Source organism: Nyctereutes procyonoides, unplaced genomic scaffold (genome assembly GCF_905146905.1).
Source record: "Nyctereutes procyonoides isolate TBG_1078 unplaced genomic scaffold, NYPRO_anot_genome, whole genome shotgun sequence".
In the NCBI taxonomy this organism is placed as follows: Eukaryota; Metazoa; Chordata; class Mammalia; order Carnivora; family Canidae; genus Nyctereutes; species Nyctereutes procyonoides.
This window is the reverse complement of record NW_026575160.1, coordinates 20696154-20715332: the sequence shown is the minus strand read 5'-3', so window position 1 is coordinate 20715332 and position 19179 is coordinate 20696154. Positions and strand designations below refer to the sequence as shown.

The 19179-nt window shown below is 37.0% G+C and overlaps 1 protein-coding gene across 1 annotated transcript in view; it reads left to right on the top strand.

Moving 5' to 3' along the window:
• Positions 1-18463, top strand: part of TBX20 (T-box transcription factor 20) — a 50210-nt gene extending 31747 nt beyond the window's left edge. Inside the window, exons 7-8 of the mRNA XM_055314764.1 lie at positions 15804-15916; positions 18072-18463. Of these exons, the coding sequence (XP_055170739.1) occupies positions 15804-15916; positions 18072-18412 (454 nt within the window). The 3' untranslated portion in view covers positions 18413-18463. The remainder of the gene's footprint in view (positions 1-15803; positions 15917-18071) is intronic.
• Positions 18464-19179: the final 716 nt, after the last annotated feature.

Sequence of the window (19179 nt, the reverse complement as noted above, 5' to 3'; positions counted from 1 at the left end):
GTGCGGGGCCTACGTCTAATCAGGTAAATAGCTTAGAGCAGGGGTTGGCAAACTGCTGTCTGCCACCTGTTTGGTAGAGTCCACCATGTAAAAATGGTCTTTTACATTTTTAAATGGTTAAAAAATAATTCTTTGTGACATGCAAAAATAATATGAAACTAAATTTTATTGTCTCTAAGTAACATTTTATTGGAGGACAGTCACATTTTTTCAGTTCATGTGTTACAAGTGACTGCTTTCATGTGCTACAGTGACAGTGCGAAGTGTATCCCACAGAGACCATAAAGCATGTGAAACTTTGAACTTTTACTGTCTGGCCTTTTTAGAAACAGTTTGCTGATTCCTGGCATAGAGCTTCAAGTGGCCATGGAGATACTGACAGCAAGGAGAACTCCTACCCAGCAATTTTACGTCCATAGGATGATTCTTCCTCTTTCTGGGTTAAAATGAAGAAACTCAGAATTTCATTTTGAGCTTGTTGACAAAGCTGGCAAGATCTGATCTTTACTAACGCCTTATTCTTCTTGTCTTTATAGTGGCGGTTGAGGCATGCTCGTAGGGTCATGTTAGCACTGTAGCTGAAGCCCTACACATTTTCTACCTTGTTTTTTTCACATGACAAGTATATACCACATAAGTATAAAATATATATGTAATATACAGCTTAAAATTTGAATTCAATTGTTTTATTTAATTGTTTTATTTATTATTTAAGTAGATGGATAAGTCTTTTATGTAAATAATCTCTTACTGTGTAGTCTATCTTATTAGCAACCTTTTTTTAAATATACTATCATTTTTTGGTATCTAGCAAGGTTTGTACTCTTACTCTCTTTTCCTTTACAGTAATATCTTTTTAAAACTCCTAGTTCCCTTTTCTGATTTTCTTTAAGTTCCCTCCTACGAGCAGAATTGAAATTAATTAATAACTTCTTTTTTTTTCATCCTCTCACTTTCCTTGCTTTTAAGCATTTTAAGCATTTGAAGTCATAACCCTATAATCTCAGTTACTAAATACAGATACTCGACAATCTTGTTCTAACCATCTTCCCTCCTCCCACTAACCCATCCTCCTCCCACTCTCAAGAATTGTGTTTGATTTACCTTGTCAGAGTATAAACTCATCACACACATGCTCTTTCTTATCACTATGGTTTAATCTTAGTTCTTAAAGTAAATACAGATTTAATGCCCACTGATGCAACTTATGTCATCTGTCTCCTCACTTTGGTTGTCTGAAGCTCATTTTCTACTCAAGAAGCATGGGGCATTATTCCTTGCCTTTTGCATGACTATGACAGTTTGTGGCTTTTATATGTAAAAGTCAGTTTGACTTGATTGATAATCCTTGCCTCACATTTTCTTTCCTTCTTTCCTGCCATATCTTAACTATGTTGTTATTGTCTCCTGATATAAAGTGTGGCTGTCACACTCGGATGACAATCTAATATTCTTTCCCATTTAAGTGACTTAATCTTTTTTCTGGAATGGCCAAAAGATTTCTTTCTTTTTCCTTTGTTCTTCTTGTCCTTGTTCAAAGGACAGAGGGGGAATCCCCAGTTCCCAGAAGATTACCTGGACTTGTTATGTCCCTGTTTACTTCACTCATGAGTATTGTTGAGGCATACAAAGAAGGTGGCCTCTAAAATGTTACTCATTTGCTCCCTTTGTACCTCAAGCTTCCTTATACTTCCTTATACTCAGTCCTTGAAGTAAAATCCAAGACTCTCCCTACACTAAGCTTCCCAGTGAAATCATTTTTGAATTGTCAAAACCTCTGGTGATAACTTTAGAGGCAGAGGGGTAGAAACTCATGGGTGAAGTGAAATGTGAGGATTATGTGGATTTCCTTTCTCTGTGTTATGGGTCCTCTCTAGACACCTGGCACTTGCACCATTTTCATGGACTTCATGGTAGAATGGAATGAATGGCATGCTCAATACGCTCTCCAGATATCTGATAGTAGAGGCATTTCTTTAAAAATCCCCCTCTGCCTTTGAATTTTGGACATAATAGCTATCTTTTTCTTGAGGTTTGGTCTGCAGCGAGGCTTCTGCAGTATACTTTTGTGCACTTAGTTCATCTTTCCTCTCCAACTTCACTTCCCCTTCTCAGGATACCTGCTGATGCGTGGGCTTTTTTCTAAGCATTTGGGCTAGCTTTGGAAAAAGAAAACCCTGACCTTCAGGGCTCCTGACGTCACACATTTCATGAGGTGTTTAGTCACACTTAATAGTTGTTACCCAGTTAGCTAACAACATAAGTTCTCATATTACTCTTATATCCTATCTTTGGAGAAAAGCCAGCAGAATAGATTTAGGTAAAGAGAGAAGTATACATATTGGGAGGAGGGAACTATACAAGCTGAAAAAATAAGTGGATTACATCTCACCCAAGTGAATAGAGAAATAGTTATGATTCCTAAAGTTTGCTAATTCCCTTAATCTTTCATGACTACACTGATACTTGAGTGTCACAGAGACTCTTACAAAGTAGATTATGCAGTGTCTGTAATGAAGTAAAACTGAAATATAATTTCAGTGACATCTGCTAAAACCAAACCAAACTGAAAAACCTTCCTTGGATATTAAAGGCAGTGACTATATGAGAGGCAAGCTACTTGAAAATACATGTGCTAAAGATAGCAAATGGCAAAAGCTAATAATGACAGTCTGTGCCCTTTGCATCTGCCCCTGCTCCCAGTGACCCACAGTGTTCCCCTGCAACCCACTTTCTTTGACAGGAGTCACAGAGCAGGACAGGGCTTCTGCAGTAGGGGAGGACAGAAGACCTCTGTATCACCTCTGCTTGGAGTGACATACCTAAGGAATGTGAAGTTGCTCAGAATGAGGAGACAGGAATCAAAGAGCTAAAAATGGAATTTTCTGCAGATTATTGAGCAACATATGATACTCTAATCTTGTATAAATGAAAATTATTTTTTAAATTATTGGTATATAGTTCTTTAAGTACAGATTAAAACATAAGAAAATATTTTATTTTTTTAAGAAAAATATTTTAAATGATACTGTGCATACTTAATGTGCCCTGACATTTTGTGGTTAATTTTCCCAAAAAAACCCACTGATGCCAAGCTTTCTAGGAAGCATGTATTTTGAGGCTGGAATGACTTGGGGAGCCATCCAGTGTATCTATCATCATACCAATGAAGCAGCGAGGGCCTAGAGGCTACAAGTGATTTGCTCAGGTGACACAGTTAGTAGAAGTCATGCAGCAGAGAACCCAGGGTTCTTTACCACTAGTACTGGACTTTTTCTAAAATAGCATTTTTTAATTTTTCCTTTTTATTTGTTTAAGGATTCATAAATCATTAGCACCATATGAATCTTAGACATGATATAATCCAGCCCACCAATTGCCTACTATACCTTCATTTTATTTATTTTATTATTTTATTAAGATTTTATTTATTCATGAGAGACACAGAGAGAGAGGCAGAGACATAGGCAGAGGGAGAAGCAGGCTCCCTGCAGGGAGCCCAGTGTGGGACTTGATCCCAGGACCCTGGGATCACGCCCTGATCAAAGGCAGAGGCTCAGCTGCTGAGCCACCCAGACATCCCCACACCCTCATTTTATAGAAGAAATCAAAACCCAGCTACAGATAAGGAATCTGATCACACAGCTTCTTAGGAAAGAAGCATTTTTAAAAATCATCTCCAATGAAGAGACTTAGTATAAAAGCCTACATGCATAAAAGGAAAGCAATTTTGTTTGGTAACTGGATTAAAGTCTGCTTTTAAATATAATCTATTAGTTGAATACAGTAAAATAATCTGTGGACAACACTCTCCTAAAGGAAGGGATGGCTTTTAACAGAATTACAGTTGCCATAATATTCCTTTAACTAGCAAGCTGTGTTTCTGTACTAAAAATGTTAACTCATTTATCCACAGCTTATAAGAGGAACCATTTATTTTACAAAGTGGTGTTAAACCGGTAAGTGTCTGGTAGTTAGAGTAGCAGCAAAGTTATTCACAATTGGCTTATACTTGTAAATTGTCCTCCATTTTTTTCTGCTTATGTCGTTCTATCTGTGTGTGAAGGACGTTTGTTCCCTACCTCACAGTTTACTAAAGTTTATTTAGAGGCTGAGTGATCTGTACCTTGCTTGAGAGCTTTCTTCTAGTTGCCACAGCTGTAAGACTTAGAAACTAAACATACCAGTTTTTTTTTTCCCAGTGATACAGTTTACTTATTTAAGTTGCTAGTGCTAATAGAAAACCAGAAATATATATTACCACTGAAAGGAAAAACCAGTAGGATTAAGTGAAATAAATAATAAACTGAAGTCTAAAAGCTTTTAAAAAAATTAGAGTTATTTTGCTTTTCCAAAATGGATTGTATTATGTATTTTAGTTCTCAAATTAAAATTAATGATTTATAATACATCTCAAATTGTATTATCTAAACTTTTCATTTATTAAGTACTTTGTGGAAGCTACACATATTGATGTATTGTCTTCTAGTAATTTATAACATTATCTGCATAAATCTTTGGGAAAATATTGTGACAAGGAGTTATTTACAAAAGCTCAGGAAAATGATGTAAACTTGAACAAATTGATGAGCAGGAACAACTTTAAATAATTTTTTTCTTATAAATTAGAATTGGTTCTAATGGATTTGACATTTTCTCCCTAAACAGTTTTTTTTCCAGGCCTGTATTTAGGAGAGAAAGGTAGAATGTAAATTGAAATCATATTTAATTTTCTCCCCAATATGTATAGTGTAGGATGGTTTAAATGAAGCCAGTTATAGCGACTGGAAGTCCTAGTTTCATCTAAAATGGTCATGATTCTGTAACTAGCTTTAGGAACCATGATCTTGATACTGAATAATAACAGCAAGAATTTAATTTTATCAAGAAACATTTGGTGAATGCTTATTATATCCCAGGTACCAATATAAGCTCTCTCTATGTGTTAATTCACTGAATCTTAATAATAACCGTAAGAGATAAACCATATTAATCATTAATTAATGAGAATATTAATATTCTCATTTTACAGATGAGGAAACTGGCAGAGTGAAGTAATTTGCCCACAAACAGTGGGCAAGTGGCAGAGCTAGGATTCAAGCTAAGCAAGTGCCAGCAAACATACTTGTAACCATGACACTAGGGCAGTGATTCTCCACATGTGGTCTCTGTGTCAGCAGCATCAGCATTGCCTGGAAACACACAGGAAATCACACTCTCAGGCCATACCTCAAACCTACTGAATCAGAAACTCAAGGGTGGGGCTCAACAGTCTTAGTGTTTGACAAGTCCTCCGGGTAATTCAGATGCACACTTTCTTAGTCTGTTTGGGCTGCTATAACAGTAATGCCACAGGCTGAGTGGCTTAACCATTTGACCTTTATTTCTCATGGTTCTGGAGGCTGGCAGATTCGATGTTTGATAAGGGCCTGCTTCCTCGTTCATAGTGGGCACCTTCTCAGTGTGTCCTCACATGGCTGAAAAGCAAAAAGCTAAAGCAAGCTCTCCTGTCTCTTCTTATAAGGGTGCTAATCCCATTTATTTGGGTTCTGCCCTCAAGACCTAATTGTCTACCACACCTAATTCCATCACATTGGGAGTTAAAATGTCAATATGTAAATTTTGTGGGAGACATAGACATTCAGTCCATAACACACACTAAAGTTTGAGAACCACTGCCTAGATTAAGTAGTATTCTCTCCTTGTTCATAGGTCAACAGTATAGTAGTAGAGACAGTCATGCAAACACATGATTGTGATCAATCTAAGTACAATACAAGAGGCATATATTAAGTACAGTGGTGATACAAAGGAAAAAGTGAGGGAAGAAGGAAGGTTTTGCATTCTGCATGCTGGGAGATTTGCACTAGTTTCAGAGATGATGGGCAGTCAGTTCCAATACTGATAGAGTGTGTTGGTTTTGCTTATCTAGAGTTTGAAAGTCACTTCAAACAGGTGTGAACATTTTAGCAAGATCAACGTAATTATTGCAGCTACCCTTTATCTTGCCCACCTTCTGGCTATGATAGTGTCTCTCGCATGTATATTATTCTTGGAATTGATTTACATAGAATTCAAAAGAAATCCTTTAAAGATACCTAAGATAATAGTGTACTCTTTTGCCTAGAAAAATAATTTAGTGTTAGATATTTAGAAAGGCCATTAATGGTACTTAAGTAACGGTACCCATTTTATTGATCTACTAAATCCAAAAGAAGCCTACTAAAAAGCTACAGTCTCTTGCTCTAGGATATGAGAGAATTGAGCATCACAAGACACTGTCATGGCTTGTGATACCTAAATCACTTAACCTATTAGGTGAGTCATCCCTTATTTTTCAGGGTACAATATTTTAGAAGTCCTTGCAATAGGGCTTCTAGGCTAAACAAATTCTTTGCACTTTTCCTTCTGCTAGAAACAGGGATCAGACACAAAGTAAACAATGTGGCTGTCTACTCTTTGCAACATCTTCAAAGAGATGGCCCTGATATTGCACCACTGTTTTCAATCACTTAAAAGGCAATAATTTGATTATGCCATCCTTTATATAAGAACTGCCATTGCTTTCAGTTCACTTCCAGGCCTGACACAAGTAAATCACTTCGATAAAATCCTTTTTTTCTCCCTCCTAGAGACGAGAATAAGTAATGATACCAGTGATGTACCAAGGACAAAATGGATATAATGTATTTCTTATAGAAAAACAAGATATTCCATAAGCCAGTGACTCATTATGTTATTTGGGAAATGATTTATCTGGGTGTGTATGTGAAAGATGTTTAAGTGATTTTATATAAGGGTACTTTTAGAGAGGCAAATGCTGCATTTTGTTTTTGAATTTAAATGTTTGGATTGAGTAGTTTATGTGCATAGGATGGGAAGAGGAATATACCTCAGAAATAGACCATCCATAATGGGCTCATTGATGACCATTCCTTTATAATAATACAAAATGAAAATGATTCCTAGGGTAATTGAAGCAAGTTCCTTTCTCATGTGAAAATAACCACCTAAGTTTATTTTAAATTTTAACAGTATGACACAAGCTCAGACTAAAAGGACATCAGCTTGAATGTATGTTATAGTTTTTTTGTTTTTTTTTAAAGATTTTAATTTATTTATTCATAGAGACACAGAGAGAGAGGGGGGCAGAGACACAGGCAGAGGGAGAAGCAGGCTCCATGCAGGGAGCCCGACGCGGGACTCGATCCCAGGGCCTCCAGGATCACACCCCAGGCTGCAGGCGGCGCTAAACCGCTGCGCCACCAGGGCTGCCCTATGTTATAGTTTTTATTTTAGTAAGGGTTGCTAAGCTTACTTGACTGTTTTCCTAATAATCTGAGCTACCCAAAGACAGTTGCTCTCTAATACTGTAGTGAATTAAGTCCTTGTGTTAGTGACATCTGATGTTAAGGCTGTGGGAGTCCAACGTTACCAGAATGTGGGCATATAAAGGTTAAAATACAGGGCAGTGGGCAAATTGATTAATTAGCATCCATGTTATGCCGAATTATCCTTTCCATTAATTTCTCCATTTAATATATTTACTGATGCTTCTTAGTAAATGATAAACTATTTTCATTTCAACAAATCTAACGCAGAGGATTCAACAAGTCTGTTCAAGAGATTTTTAAGAATAGGTTACACTTTTAAACAAGTGATACGGACTTGACTTAATATTTTATCTTTTATGATATAATTTTATTTTTAAAGATTTTATTTATTTATTCATGAGAGACACACACACACACACACACACAGAGAGAGAGAGAGAGAGAGAGAGAGAGAGAGAGAGAGAGGCAGAGACACAGGCAGAGGGAGACCAGGCTCCATGCAGGGATCCCGATGTGGGACTCGATCCTGGGACTCCAGGATCACACCCTGGGCTGAAGGCGGCGCTAAACCACTGAGCCACTGGGGCTGCCCAGATATAATTTTATAGTAAAACTGCAAATAACACTGTAGTCAAGTTCTCTGCTGTCTTTAGTATTCTATCACCAAGTAAAATCCTCTTGTTTGGATCTCATTATTCTGAATTAGGTATTCAGATGGGTAGAAAAAATTGGAGACAAATATAATCTAAGAGAATAAAATATGTTTATCTGCTTTAGATACACTTTTATAGGTTACTAAGTACCTCCTATGTGCCAGACACTGTTTTGGCCAGTTCAAATGCCTTATCATAGTTAATCCTCACAGTTACAGTTCTTATCATTAGTCCCTGCTATATTTTTGTTTTTTTCACAGCACTATTATCATCATCTAATATGCATCATATTTTTCATTTTTTTTCAATCTCTCTCTATCTCTCTCTTTTCCCTCTAGCCTCCTCCCCTGTTGGACCAGGATTTTTGTGTTTTACTTATTATTATACTTACAATTCCTAGAATAGTGCCTTGTTCATAATAGATACTCAGTAAATATTTTTTGGATGAATTAATGACCCTGTGAGGCTGGTATTATGCTCCTCAATTTACAGATGAAGAGATATTAAGGAAGCAACAAAACTAAATGTGAAAATGGTTTTGGGTGGTCCATCTGCTCATCCATACATTCATCCATTTGATAAATGACTTTGAAGGCCATGATTTTTCCAATATACCATTCTACTTCCAATACATTTACTATATAAAAAATCAGCATGATATTGACAGTTTTTTATCAATTCATTATAAGAAATTTACCAAATATTGGTGTTAGTTCAGCAGTTCTTTTTGTTCATTGGTAGGATATTATTTTCATGACATTTTTATAATTTCTAATTAATTTTGAATAAATACATATGTCTAAAGTTCAAATGGTACAGGGGAGTATATGGTGAAGAACATTCATCATATATTTCTCCTCTTTTCCTAAACTTGCATGCCCATTGGAATCACTTGGGGAGCTTTAATAATTACTGAAGCCTGTGTATCACCTCCCAGAGATTGTGGTTTCCTTGGTCTCTTGGTGTGGCCTCTATTTTCAAATGTTTAGAAGATCCCCAGGAGGGACTTTGCTTCAGGTAAAGGTAAAGTAGCAAGAACCAAGTATACTCTACTGCCTTGAATAATTAAGCAACACATGAAAAACACAAAACATCTCTTTTACGATATTGGACATTAGGCAACAGAAGACAATAATCCCCATGGGATGGGAATCAAATGAGGTGAGCCCTATGATGGTGCCACCATGTAGTCTGAGAGTGTATCTAAGCCTTGGCACAAAGATAGAGAATACAGGTAGAGTTTGGCAGATCTCCTGAGTTTAGCAATCAGAGCTGGGAGTCTGATAAGACTAAAACAGAATCCACAGGACAGACTACAGGATAGGAGAACTCCAGAGGTCTTTAGGGGATCCCTCTTGACTGTTCAGCAGAAATCTGATTAGCATATACGTCCGAGGAAACTACCAGAACCTGGGGAGAGAAAACACCTGAAAACATTAGAGAAAACAGTGCCTAGTATTTAAACAGGAGTGGGAACAGTGCCCGTTCTGACATCTAACAGATGGACTGGAAAACCTTGTGATTTGCAGGGCATTTGATAGAAATCTCAGAAGGTTTTTGCTTCAGTAGTGAGGAGAAATTAATCCTAGACTAAACATTGTTCCAGTCTTCCCTCAGATATCTTGAAAGCAAGACCCAAAAGGATCAAGTTATTTCCAAGTAACTTAACTATATCCCAGAACAAAGCTCAAGAATATTTTAGGAATATAAAACCTTCCAGCACCCAAGATATAAAATTCACAGTCTGGCATCTAATAAAAAATTATCAGAAGTACAAAGAAGTAGGATAATATGACCAATAATGTGATACATTTATCAACTGAAAATAAAACTGATAACGAATATTACAATTACCAGACAAGGGCATTAAATTATCATATCTATGTTATATATTCAGAAAATTAAACAAACACATGGAAGATGTCCAAAAGATTCAAATCAAAATTATAAAGATGAAAACTACAATGTTTAAAATGAAAGATACACTGGAAGGGCTTAATAGCAGAGTAGACATTGCAGGTGAAAAGACTACTAAACTTGAAGACACACAATAGAAACTATCCAAAATGAAACACAGAGAGCAAAGAGAAATTTTTAAAATGAAGAGTATCAGTGAGTTGTGGGAAAACTTTAAGCAGTCTAATATATATGTAATTGGAGTCCCTGAAAAGTAGATGGGAAGTGTAGGAGGTGGGGTAAGAATTATATTTAAGTAATAATGGCCAAAATCTTTCTACATTTAATGACAACTGAAAACATACAACCCAAAGAGGCTCCAAAAAACTCAAGCTCAAGAAGCTTGAAGAAATAACACCAAGGCACATCATAATCACATTGCTCAAAAATATGAAGAAGAGAAAATATTGAAAGCAACCAAGAAGTTCCCATAAAAGGAACAAAAGGATGACAGCAGATTTCTGGTCAGAAACAACGTAAATGGGGGGAAAAAAAGAGAGTAAATGAAACAGTGAAGCACCATTTTTGAAGTACAGAAAGAAAGCATGTCTATCAACCCAGATAGACATTTTTTTAAAAAAAGTAAAATGAAGACATTTTTCAGATATATGAAAGCTGAAAGAATTCACCTTCAGCAGACTGTACTACAGATATGTTAAAGGGAGTCCTTCAGGTGGAAGGAAGTTTAGATGTCGATCTGGATCTATACCAAGGAAAGAAGAGCAGTGGGAATGGTAATTCCAAGGATAAATAGATCAGATTTTTTTCGTATTATTTACATCTTTTAAAACATAATTATTCAAACAAATTAAAAATAACAATGTAATGTATTTATGTAAAAGTAAAATGTTTGACAAGGATGGCACAAAGGATGGCAGGGAGAAATGGAAATATATTCTTATATTTCTTAGAGTATACCTGAAGTCATATCATATCATTTGCCTAGTAGATTGTAGTAAGCTAAGAATATTTACTATAATACTAAGTCAACCACTAAAATAACAAAAGTCAGTTATAGCTAATAAACCAACCAACAAAGGAGATAAAAATGAAATAATAAACCTAAAAGAAGGCAAAAAAAAGGGAAAAAGGTAAAATAGCAAATGAAAAGGTAAGAAGCAAACAGAAAATTCAACCTAGCCATATTATTAGTCACTTTAAATAGAAATGCCCTAAGATCCCCAATCAAAAAGGAGAGATTGTCAGTTTGGATTAAAAAGCACAATATAAACTGCCTTATAAGAAATGCACTAAATATAAAGCCAAGTTCAAAGTAAGGCCATGAAAAAAAATATACCATATTAACACTAGTCAAAAGAAAAACTGGGGTAACTACCTTAATATCACAGATTTCAGAGCAAAGAATTTGCCCACGGATAAAGTAGATCATTTCATACTGATAGGGGCATGCCACATTTTATTGCACATCACTTTATTGTCATTTGTGGATACTGTATTTTTAATTAATAAATTTTTAAAATGTTTATTTGAGAGAGAAAGCATGAATGGGGGGAACATCAGGGAGAGGGAGAAGCAGGCTCCCCGCTGAGCAGGGAGTCCCATGTGGGGCTCGATCCCAGGACCTTGGAATCATGATCCGAGCCAAAGGAAGATGCTCAACCACTGAGCCACCCAGGTGCCCCTTTAACAATGAAATATTTTTAAATTAAGGCATACACATTGTTTTCTTTAGATATAATACTATTTATTGTACACTTTTTAAAAAAGATTTTATTTATTTATTCATGAGAATACACAGAGAGGAGAGAGAGAGAGGTCAGAGACACAGGCAGAGGGAGAAGCAGGCTCCATGCAGGGAGCCTGACGTGGGACTGGATCCTGGGTCTCCAGGACCACGCTCTGGGCTGTAGGTGGCGCTAAACCACTGAGCCACCCAAGCTGCCCTATTTATTGTACACTTAATAGACTACAGTGTAGTGTGAACATAACTTATATGCACCAGGAACCAAAAAAATGCATTTGACTTGCTTTATTACAATATTTACATTATTGTGGAACTAAATCCACAGTATCTTTGATATATGCCTGTTTAGGGTTTAATTCATCAGGAGAACATTCAATCCTACATATTTATGCACCTAATAGACCTTCAAAGTACAGTACGTGAAGCAAAACTGACAGAACTGTAAGGAGAAATAGTAAAAGAAACAATTAGGGCACCTGGGTGGCTCAGTGGTTGAATGTCTGCTTTTGGGTCAGGTCATGATCCTGGGGTCCTGGGATCGAGTCCTGCATCAGGCACCTTGCTTCTCCCTCTGTCTATGTCTCTCCTCTCTCTGTTTCTCACGAAAAAATAAATAAAATCTTTAAAAAGGAAAAGAAAAAGAAACAATTATAGTTGAAAATTTCACTGTCCCTCTCTCAAAATGACAGAACAAGTAGAAAAATGAGTAAAGATCTAGAAGATTTGAGCAACTCTGTAAACCAACTTGACCCAATTGACATTTATAAAATGCTCTGTCCTACATCAGCAGAATATACTTTCTTTTCAAGTGCACACAGAACATTTACTAAGATAGACCATACCCTGTGCCAAAAAACAGGTCTCAGTAAATTTAAAGGCATTCAAGTCATACAAAGTATGTTCTCTGACCACAGTGGAATTATATTAGAAAGCAGTAATAGGAGGATAACTGGAAAACTCCCAAACATTTTGAAAACTAAATAACATATGTCTAAATAACCCAAGGGTCATGGGAGATATCAAAAAGGAAATTAGAAAATATCTTGAACTGAATGAAAATGAAAAAAGAGCCCATAAAGGCCTATAAGATGCTGCTAGGCTACATTCCCACTTTGTTTTTATTTTATTATTTTTTTAAAGATTTATTTCTTTATTTGAGAGAGAACAAGAGTAAGCAGGAGGAGGGGGAGAGGAAGAGAAAGAATCTTAAGCAGACTCCACACTAAGTGTGGGATCCAATGCAGGACTCGATCCCTCGATCATGAGCTGAGCTGAAATCAAGAGTTACTAAACAGCCATCCAGGTGCCCCTACATTCTTATTTTAGAAATGAACAAAGATTTCAAATCAGTGACTTCATCTTCATCTCAAGAAACTAGGAAAGAAGAGCAAACTGAACTCAAAGTAAGTGGGAGGAAGGAATAATAAATATCAGAATGAAAATAAGTGGACTAGAAAACAGGAAGACAATAGAGAAAATCTGTAGGACCAAAAGCAAAGACGCTTAATAAGATTGACAGTCCTCTAGCCAAACTGATTAGGAAAAAAAAGGAAGAAGATAGAAATTACCACTGCCAGGAATGAGGGGAGAGAAATGCCACTGCAGATTGTACAGATACTGAGAGTAAGGATAATAAAGTAATATGATGAACAATTCAGTTTATCATTTCAGCAATTTAGATGAAATGGACAAATCCCTTGAAGACACAAAATACCAAAACTCATAAAAGAAGAAACAGGCAACCTGATAGTTTTGAATTTGTAACTAAAGACCATTTTTTTTTACTAAAGACCTTTCTGCAAAGAAAACAAGAGATGTAAAAGCATATGTCCTTTTTTTTTGAACACCAATAAAAAAATAAATTTATTATTTAAAAAAATAAATTTTAAAAAATAATCCTCTACCCAACATGGGGCTCAAACTCACAATCCTGAGATCTAGAGTCGCATACTCTACCTACTGAGCCAGCCAGGCGCCCCCTAATCCTGTTAATGTGAAGATTAAATTAATACTTTAGACAGATTGGTTACAAATGCCCTCATTATAACTGGTAGAAATGTCTCTCAGGACTCCCTGCCTCCTTTTGCATCAATTTCTGCTACCAAGCAATGTTCTGATGGCTGAAAGGACAAAATAAAATGCCTAGGACAATGCTGAGCCCAGAGCAGATATGTAATGAATCAGGATTTCCAAAGTGTAATCTGTGGCCCATTCAGCACCAGAATCAGGGACCTTGTCGGAAATGTATGTTGGACGTAGGGGAAGGGAAGGAAAAATAAAATAAGATAAAGACAGAGAGGATGGCAAACCATAAGAGACTCTTTCTTTGGCAAACCAAAGAAAACAAGAGATGTAAAAGCATATGTCCATTAAAAAAAAAGTATACATGAATATGGGTAGCAGCTTCCTGTGTAACAGTTAGAAACTAGGCAAATGTTGATCAACACGTGAATAGGTAAACGACAGTATATCCTATAGTTCGCACAACAGAATGCTACAACTATTGATATATATTCAACATGATAGAGCTCAAAGTAATTATGTGGAGTAGAAAGAAGCCAGATTAAAAAAGAAAACATTAAAAAAAGAAAACATAAGATAGGATTTCACTTTTATACAGTTTAAGAAAATGCAAACTAATCTGTAGGAACAGAAATCATTTTAGTGGTTTCCTTGTTAAAACTTGTTGAGACGGAGGCCAGGAAGCACGAGGTAACTTTGGTCAGCGTTAGGTGTGTTATCTTCCCTGTGGGAGTGGTGTCACTGGTCACAGAAGCTCAAACTGTACACTTCAAATATGTACCACTTATTTTATATTAATTATAACTCAATTTAGCTTTTCTTTTTTAAGAGCCCCGGGTGACTCATGTGGATTTGGGACATCTGTGAGAGTCAAGACAAAGTGGGAAATCATTATTCCAGCTCCTCAAGTCCCTGGTTCCATCATACAGAGATGACCTATTCTAGGCAGTTTTCTGTTCTGAAACTGGAACATTCCAGAAATATTATGCATATACAAACATACATAGTCCTTGTTTTAAATTCACAAATGGAAGCATACTATTTGTGTATGTATCTTCTGTACTTAACTTTTTTTCACTTCTTAAAGTTCGTTCCATATCAAATATGGAATGGTTTCACTTTTTGTTTTGTTTTGTTTTGGAATGGTTTCACTTTTTAAGACCGCTGTATGTTAATCTTTTAGATAAAGATCCCAGTCCTTTTGACTACACGAAGTTGGTACTGTATGCTTATTTTAAAACGTTTTGGGAACAGAGAGAGATGTAACTTGAATAGTTGCTACAATTAATTTTTCTTCTAGGCTTACCCTTAAGTCCTCATTTGCAAGCTGCATAATATGACAAAATGCTTTCATTTCTGTGAGTATACAAGTTTTCTAGAATGCCAAATTCACTATGTTAGTATTTTTTGGGCAGTAAAGTTTGTATATTTATGTGAAATGTTGACAAGTGTTACATTTTGAAAAGTTATGATGACATTTTATTTGCTTTCCTTGTCCCCTCAGTGTGAAATTTGGTGTTTGATTTGTTCTTCATTCAACACAGGTTTTCTATAATTTTCAGTCTTAAAGCAACAGGAATCTCAAAGTGTACAGTATCCAAACTACTCCTATTGTTATATGCTCTGTGCACTTGCTAGGTTTACTAGTGAACATGGAGTCTTTTTATGACTAACGATATTCTGAACTTCTGGCCAACATTTCATCTGATGTTGAGTAAGTGTAGTTTGTATCAGTCAAGTATTTGTTTTATGTTCGTTAGCCGATGACGTCAGAAGAATCATTGTAGCTTCTCAGGACATTCATTCAGTCATTTTTTCAAATCATTAAACTCTACATTCTATAGTCTGCTCCATAGCTCCTTGTTCACCGCTTTGTCCTCCACGTTGCAGGGTTTCCAGGGATTGTCCCTATCCTATCCAGTTATGTTTGCTTATATTTGCATGCCTGAGGTCATGTTTCCAAGGGAGTCTACGGTGGCAGAAATGTACATGTTTTGAAAGTCGTCTTTTCCTGAAGTGTGGGGCTATTCGGACTGAGAAAATGGTTTTACTGACTAGTAAATTAGCTTTCAGGCCCATCTCCATCGCCAAGTACATTTTAGTTAATTTAGAATGTGTCATTCTCTGACCTAGGGAAAGTGTGGAGAGCCTGATCCAGAAGCATTCCTATGCCCGCTCACCCATCCGTACCTATGGAGGAGAAGAGGATGTGCTGGGGGAGGAGGTTCAGACAACACAGAATCGAGGTAAGATAGCTTCTGGGCTACGTGAAGTGCTGGGAGCAAGAGCACCCTGAGCAAGAAAGAGGAAGATAGGTGATGAAACTTCTAGTCCTCAGGGTGCAGTCTGCCCCAGAAGTATTTTAGGAGTCTCTTGAGGAAGGGACAGCCCCTGCAGCTGATTTTCATACAGCTCTTTTTTTAATTAATTTAATTTAATTTAATTTAATTCTTTAAAAGATTTTATTTATTAATGAGACACACACACAGAGAGAGAGAGAGAGAGAGGCAGTGACATAGGCAGAGGAAGAAGCAGGCTCCATGCAGGGAGCCCAATGTGAGACTTGATCCCAGGACTCCAGGATCACTCCCTGGGCGGAAGGTAGACGCTTAAACGCTGAGCCACCTAGGCGTCCCTATTATTTTATTTTTTTAATTTTTTTGCCTCTGGGTCTTAAGTGATTATTCTGCGTAATGGTTTCCTGTGAATGGTTTTCTAGTGAAAGGACATCAAGCCTCTGAGTCAGGGCTCAGGAGTTACTTCTCCATGATCTACCACCAAAAAGCTGTTGGACTTTGGGGGCGGTCCTTTAAGTCTTTCTGAACCTCAATTTTATAATCTGAAATCAGGGACTGTACTTATCCCCTTATAAGATAGTTCAGGAATATCTTATTAGGATCAATGACTAAAATGGAAAACACTTTTAAAAAGAAGACTTTTTCCAGTGAAGGGTATTATATATAGGCAGGGCCCCAGTGGTGACAGTAGGGGAGAACTGAGCCTCTGTCCCAGAGGCTCACAGAGGAGCCCCTCTGTGCCTGGGAGTCCAGAGGGTGCCTAACCCTGGGCACAGGGATGTTCGTGTGGGGAGAGGGCCCTCTGTCATATTTTTATATCCTTTGTATAGAATAGCATAGCCTGTCAAATTATAGGACATTTCTTATAACTAAGTCCAAATGAGCTACTAGTAATTAACTATACAGTTGGAAAATTCAGTGTCAACTTCCGTTTAAACTCGTGGATGTGTACGAAAAGCTTCTTACTCTTGCAACTTGTCAAAAATTTAATAAAAGAATTATGGAAGCTAGAAAAAAAAACCCACTCTTGTGGGTTTCCACAGTGCCCTTAGAAACCAGGTAACTTTGTTGAGGCTCATATGTCCAGCCTTCCTTGCAGGGATGTTGTAGAGGTTACAATAGATAGATACTAGCTATTTGGAATTCCTTTAGTGGGAATCCAGTTTTTTTTTTAAGGCAAATTTATAAACTATTGATGAAGCATAAAAAAAGAAAATGCAAGAAAAGTAAATGATTAAATATTAATGCAGACCACACATTCTTAATAGTGATATTAAATTTAATTTAAGCTATAAGGAATATAAATATTGTTAGAATAATTGAAAATAGGTTCCTGTTTTAGATTGTAAAATGTTGCAAAACATTTAGAGCAACCTTACCTACATATTTAAAATTACATTCTCCCAAAGCAACTTTATAAAAATAATTTACAACTTCTCTTTTTTCAATTTGCAGAACTAGGACACAATATTGATGATTTTATAATCAATGAGAGTAAACTGTTAACACTGGAATCACCTATGAATCCATAAATTTTTGCCTGGAACCATGATTCCCTCAACTTTCTCTTTTTTAAATTTATTTTTATTTTTTATATGTATATTTTTTATTGGAGTTTGATTGGCCAGCATATAGTATAAAACCCAGTGCTCATCCCATCAGTGCCCCCTTCAGTGCCCATCACCCAGTCACTCATCCCCCCCACGCACCTCCCCTTCCACTACCCCTTGTTCGTTTCCCAGAGTTAGGAGTCTCATGTTTCATCACCCTCTCTGATTTTTCCCACTCATTTTCTCTCCTTTCCCCTATAATCCCTTTTGCTATTTTTTATAGGGAATCCAGTTATTACTCTCAGTCAGGGTACTAGTGTTTTGGCCATTCTCTGGGGGTATGTAGGCCATCGAATGAGCTAAGTCTTTTTCTATTTAATAAAATCTCTCTTCCATATATGGTACAAATGATATCTGGAAAGGTTGACATGCTATCTTTTTAAATTGTCCATCTATTATATATTTTAAAAAATAAATCAGTCCTTACAGATAATGTAATTCTTGATTTGCACACTGAAATAGTTTCTAGTCTAATGAGTTGTTTTTCCTTTCAGGGTCAGCCTTTACAACGTCTGATAATTTGTCTCTCAGCTCCTGGGTATCATCTTCATCCAGTTTTCCTGGCTTTCAGCACCCCCAGTCCCTGACTGCTCTTGGCACCAGCACAGCATCCATAGCAACACCCATTCCTCACCCTATCCAGGGTTCATTGCCACCATATAGCCGACTTGGGATGCCTCTGACACCATCGGCCATTGCCAGCTCCATGCAGGGTAGTGGCCCGACGTTCCCCTCATTCCACATGCCCCGGTACCATCACTACTTCCAGCAGGGTCCCTATGCTGCTATCCAAGGACTGCGCCATTCCTCTGCTGTGATGACACCATTTGTATGACTTCTAAACCTAGGAAAATCCAGATCCAGAATGTGCAAATGGGTATGGAAATATGGGACAGGGTTGGGTGGGTGGGATGTGGGGTGTTGGAGCAGGAGCTCTCCAGGAGACATGGGACCTATTAAAGAGGAGAGCTGGACTCACAATAGAACCTACCGCTGAGGGAGTGCACCACACACCAGGAGTCATGTCTCGTTTGGGGACAGCTCTTGGGTTCGAGAGAGAATCAGTATAAAGTTCTTAGCCAGCCTAAGTCCTTCAACCAAAAGGATACTAACTTGCCCAGGAAATTGAATAACACAAAGCAGATGAATTTTAAGGTGCATTATACCTAGCGGTTAAAAATGCAGTGTCAGTGCAGTAATGTATAAAATCAACATGTAGAGGTTTTCTTTCTGCTTTCCACAGGTTAAAAGAATCTTCAAAGAGGCAATATATATAACATACCAACTGTAATGCATAATGACTAACTTAAGTCCATTTCTCTCTGTAGAAAGTGAGAGCCAATAGAGAAATATTTGTAGAGCTGTAGCTTAAGCATGTTTAGTTTTTCCTTTGTATTAGTTTGCTGAGGAAGGGGCTGAGATGATGCTAAAGCATCCTATTTTGTGGATGAATAGGCGGTAATGACTTTCCAAAGTTCTTTTTGTAAATCTGAAGGGCCAGTACCTGACAAGCTCTGTTTCCCAGTCTTGTCTTCTTTCTTCCTAATTTTCTTTTTCACAATTACTTGCCATTTATGTAGAAAAAACTTTCTGGATACAGTT